The sequence below is a fragment of the Haliaeetus albicilla genome, chromosome 10, assembly GCF_947461875.1.
Source record: "Haliaeetus albicilla chromosome 10, bHalAlb1.1, whole genome shotgun sequence".
NCBI classification, from domain to species: Eukaryota; Metazoa; Chordata; class Aves; order Accipitriformes; family Accipitridae; genus Haliaeetus; species Haliaeetus albicilla.
The window spans coordinates 30982324-30990380 of NC_091492.1; the positions used below are offsets into that span (position 1 = coordinate 30982324).

At 51.1% G+C, this 8057-nt stretch overlaps 1 protein-coding gene across 1 annotated transcript; it reads right to left on the bottom strand.

The window, feature by feature from the left end:
• Positions 1 to 434: 434 nt before the first annotated feature.
• P2RX4 (purinergic receptor P2X 4) lies at positions 435 to 7678 on the bottom strand. Its single transcript, XM_069794756.1, has 12 exons — positions 7419 to 7678; positions 6561 to 6708; positions 5461 to 5532; positions 5294 to 5366; positions 4710 to 4806; positions 4450 to 4530; positions 4206 to 4347; positions 3744 to 3880; positions 2206 to 2299; positions 2056 to 2121; positions 1870 to 1965; positions 435 to 1150 (listed from the first exon to the last, which is right to left on the bottom strand). The coding sequence occupies exons 1-12, from the start codon at positions 7547 to 7549 to the stop codon at positions 1118 to 1120; spliced, it is 1170 nt and encodes a 389-aa protein (XP_069650857.1). The 5' UTR covers positions 7550 to 7678; the 3' UTR covers positions 435 to 1117.
• Between the last annotated feature and the right edge of the window lie 379 nt (positions 7679 to 8057).

Below are 8057 nucleotides of genomic sequence, written 5' to 3' on the forward strand. Positions count from 1 at the left end.
ACAAATTTGCTTAAATCAAATTGTGTAAACCCATTAAATGCAGAAGCCCAGGCACAGGGTCTGGGTGTGGTGGTGAAAAGCATGGGAGGTATGCCACGGAATAAGAGATCTGTTCTCTGAGCAGTAGGTACTAGCATTTGGCTTAGGCCATGCTAGGCTAACCCACCCTGGCCTCTAACTTTCAAGTCTTTTCCCCTGGATAGGCTTTTAATAAAACAGACACAGACAAGGTGTTAGGAGAACCAAGGTGGAAGAGAAGCTGTAGTTGCAGCAGTACTCCTGCTGAGAGAATCAAGAGGCAAAGCTGACAGCAGCACCGGCTTCGATAGCTCCCCAGTAACTGTTGGTATCTGTGTAAAATGAAGACAGTTCACCAACCCTAACCTTCACCAGCCCTGGAGAAAAAAGAAACAAGCAAAACCCAGCTCGCAGGATTCCAAGAGGGCTGAGAGAGAAATATTTTATTAAAAAGAAAATAAATTTTAAGGTAGTACCATAAGAATTAGACAAAACAGAAAAAAAATAATCTGTAACCAGTAAGCCATTTACCATAGTACAATGGAACCAGACACTGCTTTGTCTTGGTCTGTGGCCACTGGAGCTTGGAGACACCATTAAATAGTAGGCATAGGCTCAGCTAAGCATCACAATCCTTCAAGGCCAGGAAAAGTGATTTAACAACAGCAAGGAGCTGCTCTCCCAAGGTTAGGCAACGCCTGGCAAGGGACCATGTTCACTGTAAGGAAGAATCTGTACCTATTACCCTTTGCTCTCTGCTACTGGTGAGCTCAGGGAAAGGAGGACTGTCAAAATGACAATGTCAGAGCAGTCCCTGTCCCAAGCTGAGCCTGTGCAGCAGCCTGGCATAAAAGCACAATTCTCCCTGTGTGCTTAGTGCAATTAACCTGGAAAGACAGCAGACAAAGAGCAGATCCCGTTCTCCTCTCTGAGCATTAGCTCCAGCCAGCAAAAGTAGTGAAGAGTAGTGAAGAAGGTCCCTTTCTCAGGTTTGTTCCCCTCTTCCTTCCAGTGAAGAGGGGATGGGTCTCATGGTAGGGTCAGAGTAACATTCACAGCAGCAGTTTACAGCAGCAGTTGCTGCTGTACCAGCAGGAGGTCAGGAGTTTGTTCCATCTGTCTCACTGACTCCCTGCAAGGAAGAGAGATTACAGTTCTCTGCCAGAAAACTCTTCTTTCTCCCCCTTCCTCTCACATAAAACCCTCTGCACAGGCAAGCTACTGTCCACTATCCAGACTTTACTTTTCCAGTGCCACAAGGTCTTTTGATTCAGAAATCCACCCTCTGCAGCAACACCGTCCACCAAGCACAGGGCTGCAGGCCCAAGGTCTACCCTCGGCACCAGTCAAGCAACCCCACTACCCCACTAAATCCTTCTACTGGCCAAATGGATCATTTGGATCCTGGAGGGAGCCATAGCTGTGGCTGTCAGCATACCAGTCTCAGAAAACACCAATCCATTAAATGAGTTCGATCACAGCAACAGGAACCCCCAAAAGCCAAGAAGGAAGGATTTGATGGGGACAGAGCTGTTGTCTGCAGCTCTCAGAAGGCAACTGCCAAGGACTGCAACCCAAAAAAGTAGTGCAGTGGGAGCATGACAAGTTCTTAAACATACATTTCCCTCTCCAAGAGTGGTTGCCCAGGAAACATGACAATATTTGTTTCTAGTGCTCCTCCCTGCAACAGCTTTGAGGTAAAAATTAGGTTCTCTGACGAAGACAAAGTTTCCTCAGAGCTGTGGTTCAAAGTCCCTGTTTGATGTGGACTTTCTACATCCTGTTTCGGAATCTCTCCAGAGCCAGAGGAAGAAGCAACTTTGCCTTCACTCTGACTTCATTGATGCTTACCAGTTCATAATCCTCCACATATTTGTATTTCTTCTCCCGATAGTAGTATTTCTTCTTCATGCAATACAGAACAACAATGTCACACAGCACTGTTGCCTAGTGGAGATTCAAAGAGTTTGAGACAATGATCCTCAGAACTGAGGCACTAATCCAGAATTGAGTCCAAGTGCAGACAGTGTCACTTACCACGCCAAACAGCGCTAAGCCAGAGCCGATGTTAATCATGGTAGGAATTACATCAAATTTTCCTGCCTAGAAGACAGTTACAAGGGTGAATATGTTTTTCAGCATCTCTGAAAGCCCTCACCACAAGACCTCCAGAAATTGTCACCCTACCTTTCCAAAAACTATGATATCAAAGCGGATGCCATAAGCTTTGACAAGCGTCCGTGATTCAGTGTCATTACTATCCTTGTAGTATTTCGCAAACCTGGAGAAAAGATAGGTCAGAGCTTAGCTGGAAATTTTGAGGTTGCTTATGTGATCATGCAACATCCAGGTGTGTCCCCCATCCCAAGAGGATGGGCTGAACATCAGTACTTCCAGAGACAAGCCCCAAATGATGGAGGGAGATTTCATGCAGGCAATCACATATAGGAGAAAAGCCCTGAACAGGCGAATTTACGACAGCAGTTAGCACAAACCAAATCAGGAAACTTGCAAAGCATAGGAAGGGGAGAAAGTTAACCTTAGTAGTGGAGCAGAAGGACAGACGGGGAGAAATTCAGCTACACGTGAGAATCGGCCCCCTCAGACAGAGGCAAGCAGGAGGCTGCAGGAGTGCAGGCAGCCACGAGAGGGCAGGGGCGGGAGCAGGCAGCGGGGGAGGCAGCACAGCTCAGCCTGGCAGGCAAAGGCTATTCCTTGTCCCGCACAATGTGACTCACGAGCAAAGGATAGGGAAAAGGGATGAGAACAAATAAAGAGATCAGACTTACTCCGCCACATGGTTGACTAAACCAGGAGGAAGCAGGGAAGAGGGTGGAAAAGAAGAGGAAGGATTGGTAAGAGGCTGCACCACGGTCTGGAATTAGCAAGAGCACTTCAGAACCCGCACAAGCTGGGCTGTAATATCCTCCAGCCAGTCTCCCCTGACACCCCAATACCTGGCAGGCCTGGCACCTCCCAAACACACACTTGTGCTGTCTGCATGACAGCAGCTTCTCAGTGAATTCATTCAAGTTCCACCAAAAAAGATTCCCTGTGATAAGTAAGAGTTTGTGTTTCTAGAAACAAGCATAGCCCTGAGTGATGTTTCCTCATGAGCAGGACTGTTGCAAGGATCTTGGCGAGGCGGCCAATCCATATTATTATAGCTCTGAGTCTGGATACAGCCAGCTACCCGGCTCTGCACTGGTGGTTTTACTGGAAGTGCTGGACCTATCCGTACTGGCCAGAATGTATATGTGGTAGTGTGTGCCAGAAGGACACTCCTGGTGCAGATATGGTCTTCAACTGACAGAGCTACTTTCTAGTTTTTCCCTCATGCATAGCAAAGAAGTTGCTTCAGTCTCCCACCCCCACACCCCAGCGCCCTCAAATACTGCCCTATCAGCACACCCTGAAACAGTCAGTTCTCACATTGCCATGCCACCAGAGGCTGGCCCAAATGGCCACCCAGATGCCAATGCAAATATGACACTCTGATGCAATCAGTGGAGCTTCACTGACCTTCCCCCTCTGCTGTGATTTGCACCCAGTGAGGATCCGACCTGCTCTGTTTTACAGCATCAGAGAAACTCTCCAAGTTTTACAGCACCATTGAAAGTCCAAGGACTACCTGCAACTGCCAGAGGAGTGCAGGCAGCCCGTAACACTGTGCCAGTGGCAGACTGAGCTGCAAGGACACCAGGTGCCCTCCATAGCCACACTACCTGAAGTTGTAGCCAGGCGAGACGGTGTGGGCAGAGTCCTTGTTGTCGAGGCGCCGGAAGGAGTACTTTGGCACACAATGGGAAGCAGCTCTGTCAAGGTTGCAGTCCCAGTTGATCTGCAGTGCCATGACTCCACCCTGCCAAGTGAAGGAGAGGAGAAGGTGAGCAGTCCAAGTGCCTGGCCTGCCCAGCACTAGGCTCTCTGCTGACCAGGACCCTGATTTACTGGCCCTTGTCCCAGTCAAACACTCTTCCCCCCCTCTACAGAAGGGCCTTGCACACAACCTCACCCAAACAAGCCAAGGCCAATTATTTGTTAAGTAGAATTGACTCCAGTCTGTCTGGCCAGAGCAGCTCTCCATTCTGCAGCTACTGTTGAGTCCTGTGGCTCGTGCCACAAGGCAGAGGGGGACAACCACCTCTTCTAAACAGCTGAGGCCTAAGAGAAGGGTCTGCAAATACCTCCACAGCCATTTCCTGGAAGTTCTGCCCTGCAGCTTCAACTATTTTCCCTAAACGAAAGATAGGGCAGAAGGGATCTGTCTGGGAGTCATAGATGCAGTTCTTGAGGTAGGTGGAGTTGATAGTGGGGAGGATGTTTCGCCTACAGGGGAACAGAGAGAGAAGATCTGTTGCATCTTCTTCCACTCCAGCTCCCCTTACTGTCCAAGAGACCAGGCAGCGCAATGCCCCACACACTATTTACTTGCTGAAGTTGAACTTGGGGTACCAAATGTTGTTCTTCACCAGAATGGTGAAGTTCTCAGATTCTTGCAGGAACGCTGGCCTACAAAACAATAGGAAAAGTAAGTTTCACTTATATTTTCACAAACAGGACTCTGCAGAGTCCTTGGTGATCACCTTTTCAGCTTTTCCCAATAGTACCTCATAGGGAGAAACATGAGCTGCAGACTGCTAACCTCCTCTCAGGAGGGCCACCACAGAGTAGGAATACAGAGCACTCACTTGGGTATATGATAGTCATCCTCCACAGGGCACCATGCAAAGACTTCACAGGTCTTAATGCTGCTGTTGTACGGTACACACTCCCCAGTCTGGATGCCTGGAAAGACATGTGAATAGAGGTACTAGCAAGCAAAAATACAGAGGCAGTATTTGCCCTGTGATATCTCCTCACTCCATAAGGTGAAAGCAATCTGCTCAGAGGTGAAGTGCCAGTACCAAGGCCCCCATTATCTTCCATTGCAATTTGTAGTGCAGTTTCAGAGAAAGAAGCATCAGGTCCTTTTTCTGAGTCAAATCCTCATCTACGTGAAATACTGCTTCATGGACTCAAGGTCCTGAAAAAGCCCTCACACTGTTTGCTAACTCACCAAAGTACACATCTATCCAGCATCCACCCAACACAGTCTAAGCCCATCTGCTCGCCCAGAGAAGAAAAATGCAAGCTTCCTTTTTAATTCCCTTTGGTATGAGAGAATGAGAACAAGGAGACTGAAGTGAAATGCTGCTTCCTTCACAGGAGGGAAGGCACAGCACAGAGGTATCACAACACAGACTGAAAGGAGCCCTTGCAGCAGGCTTCTTACCATTGCTGTGGGTGCTGATATATCCTGGAACACAGTCCTTCTTCACCTTGCACTCTGTTTTATCATCTGGAAGCTGGAGAGGAACAATAATTACACTAAACTCTATGAACTCTCTCCCCAGCACTCCAACGTATACAACACAGGATTAAAGCAGATCCTGTACCTACCTCTGGGCAGCGGCCTTGGCGCTGGTTCAGCGTGAGTATCACATTGGTCATGACAAACACAGTGTTCTCCTCCTGAATGTGCAAAACAAGAAGGAAATTCAAGAGAGACAGTCTGCAAAGAATATCCAAGGCACTGCCCCAAATGTCTTTGTTGACAGAGCCCAAGTGGCACCGCAGCGGGGGCTTCCTTTGGACAGTGCTGGTGTAGCACTAAAGGAGCAGATTCCCACATGTATTACCTGATGCTGCTCCCTTTAGGCAGAAGAAGGACTGTTGGACTAGCAACCCTTTCTGTCCTCCCACTTGGTCCAAATTTCCTCATTCACATTATGAAAACAGAGATTACACAGGTCCTCAGGGGACTCACAAGGCAGGAGCAGAAATAAGGCTCCAGCTGCAAGTCTGACCACAACTCCCACTCTTTTTTTTTGCTATATATCTATTAGAAATTTGACCAGTCCTGGTTTGTTTCTCCAGGGAGCACCACTTCCATTATTTGCAGATCTGTATGATTCAGGATTTGTTGTTTGCTTCTGCTCCACTGATACACAAATGTGATCACTCTGCCAAAATCTGGCTAAATCTGTCACTTTTTTCTGCACCACATCTCACGCAGAGTGACCCATGACTAGAAGCTTGGCCATGCCTGCCAACCCTGAAGGCCGCCACATATTGCCCACACAGCGCAGATTCCCACAGACACAGTCAGTCAGTAACTACAGCAATGCCTCCTGTTCAGTTCCGGACCAAGTGACTTGCAGGGCTATTCCTGGGGTTTCTGCCAACAAGCTAACTTTGAGTTGTTTGCTTAAGAAAGCAGTAAGAAAGGGGACATGCAGCTATGGTTGCAACATTTTCCTGAAGCCTGCAAAATTCTCCCTCCTATACAAGCACACACACAGACACACTTGTCTTGAAACAAGCTTCCCCAGGGCTAGTGGTGCAGCTGCTCAGCATGATCTGCAAAAAAGCAAAGCTGCTTCATTCTCTCCTATCAAGACCACACTAGAGGCGAAGCTGCTCCAGACCTCAGTGGACTTTGGCAGAGCAGTAGCTGTTTGTTAGAAAACCCTCCTTCTGCATGTGAAAGTGATTGCTACCTGAGGAGGGATAACATAGTCAGCTACATCCCAGATCCTGGCTCCCAAGGTGGATGTGTTTGTCAGCGTTACTCCTTTCACCTTTGTGGTCACAGAACTGACCACAGAGTCTGTTTCCTGGTAGCCCTTCTCCCACACAAAGACCCAGCTGCAAGAAAAGGATTGCAAGAAAGAAACAACAAAAAACAGGTAAACACCATAAACCAGCACAGGCAGTGGGAATTTCTCCTATTTTCAGTTGTTACCCAAAAGGGGCGGTCCAGATAGTTTCACAGTGTTTCCCTACAAAAGGGTCACAAGATTAGCAATCTCCCTTCTGATATATTTTTTTTTTTTTTTCCCCAGAGTGGTTTGGCAGGGAGTAATTATTGGTTTTATGCACACCCCCGCCGGGTGAACGACGATCACCCTCCGGGGCGGTCTCTGCTCCTGAAGGGTCCTGTCCTGTCCTGCAGCTCCTCTAAGCAGCCCTACAATCCCAGTTCAGGCCGCCCAGTTAAGCTGGCCGCCCACCTGCTTGTCACCTCCTGGTGGTGGCACCCACGACGGCTCCCGCGGGCGAGCTCCGGCCTCCCCTCAGCCCCGCGGCGGACGCTTCCCGCCACCCACCGCGTCTCCCTGACAGAAAAGAGGGTCCCGGCAGGCGGGAGCTGCCTCCCCGCCTCGCCCTGAAGGAGGCGGCCGGCTCCCGCCCCTCAGCCCCACGCCCCCGAGGGGGTTCCCGGCGAGGAGCTGCCCTTCCTCCCTCCCTCACGGCAGCCCCCCCGCCTACAGCCGCGGTGGGGCTGCGGGCTTCCCCCGACCGCAGCCCGGCGGGGAGGGGACGCAGGTCGGCGTCCACCCACCACGGCCGCTCACCCGATCACGTAGGCGAGGATGGCGAGCTGCACCCCGCGGTTGATGAGCCCCACTTTGCGGCTCCGGATCAGCACGATACGGGGGGTATCGTACTCGAAAAGAAAGCTGTGAAGAGCCCCGCACGACACCATGGCGCCGGCGGCGGCTTCCTGGAACGGCGGGCGAGCGGGAACCCCCGCACGCCGGGCAGCGGCTGCCGCAGCCCCGCGGAACCACAGCGCCCCGAGGAGCCCGGAGAGCGCTCCCGCAGCCCCGGGGCTTGTACCGGCTCGGGCTCTTGATTACCGGCCCCCACCCACGCCGGTTGCCGGTTGCCAGCCAGCCGCCGGCCCTGCCCGCCGCCGAGGAGGAGGCAGCGGCTGCTCGGAGGAGCCGCAGCCTCTCCCCCGGCTCTCTTCGGCTGGGAAAAGGGGTTCACCGCCGCCCTGGCCCCTCTGGGGCTGCCCGGGATAACGCGGGGCTCGGCAGCCAGGGCAAGGCTCTGGCCTGGGGCCTCCCCGCTGCTGTGGCTCTGCTGTGCTCGGTAGGGGGTCGGGAAGTGCGGGCGGGGGGTGATCCTGAGGAGCATGCTCTCACCCTAGCTGCTACATCTGGGGGATTTTTTCCTATGGTACTCATTGTTAGCAAGTTTATGGGGAG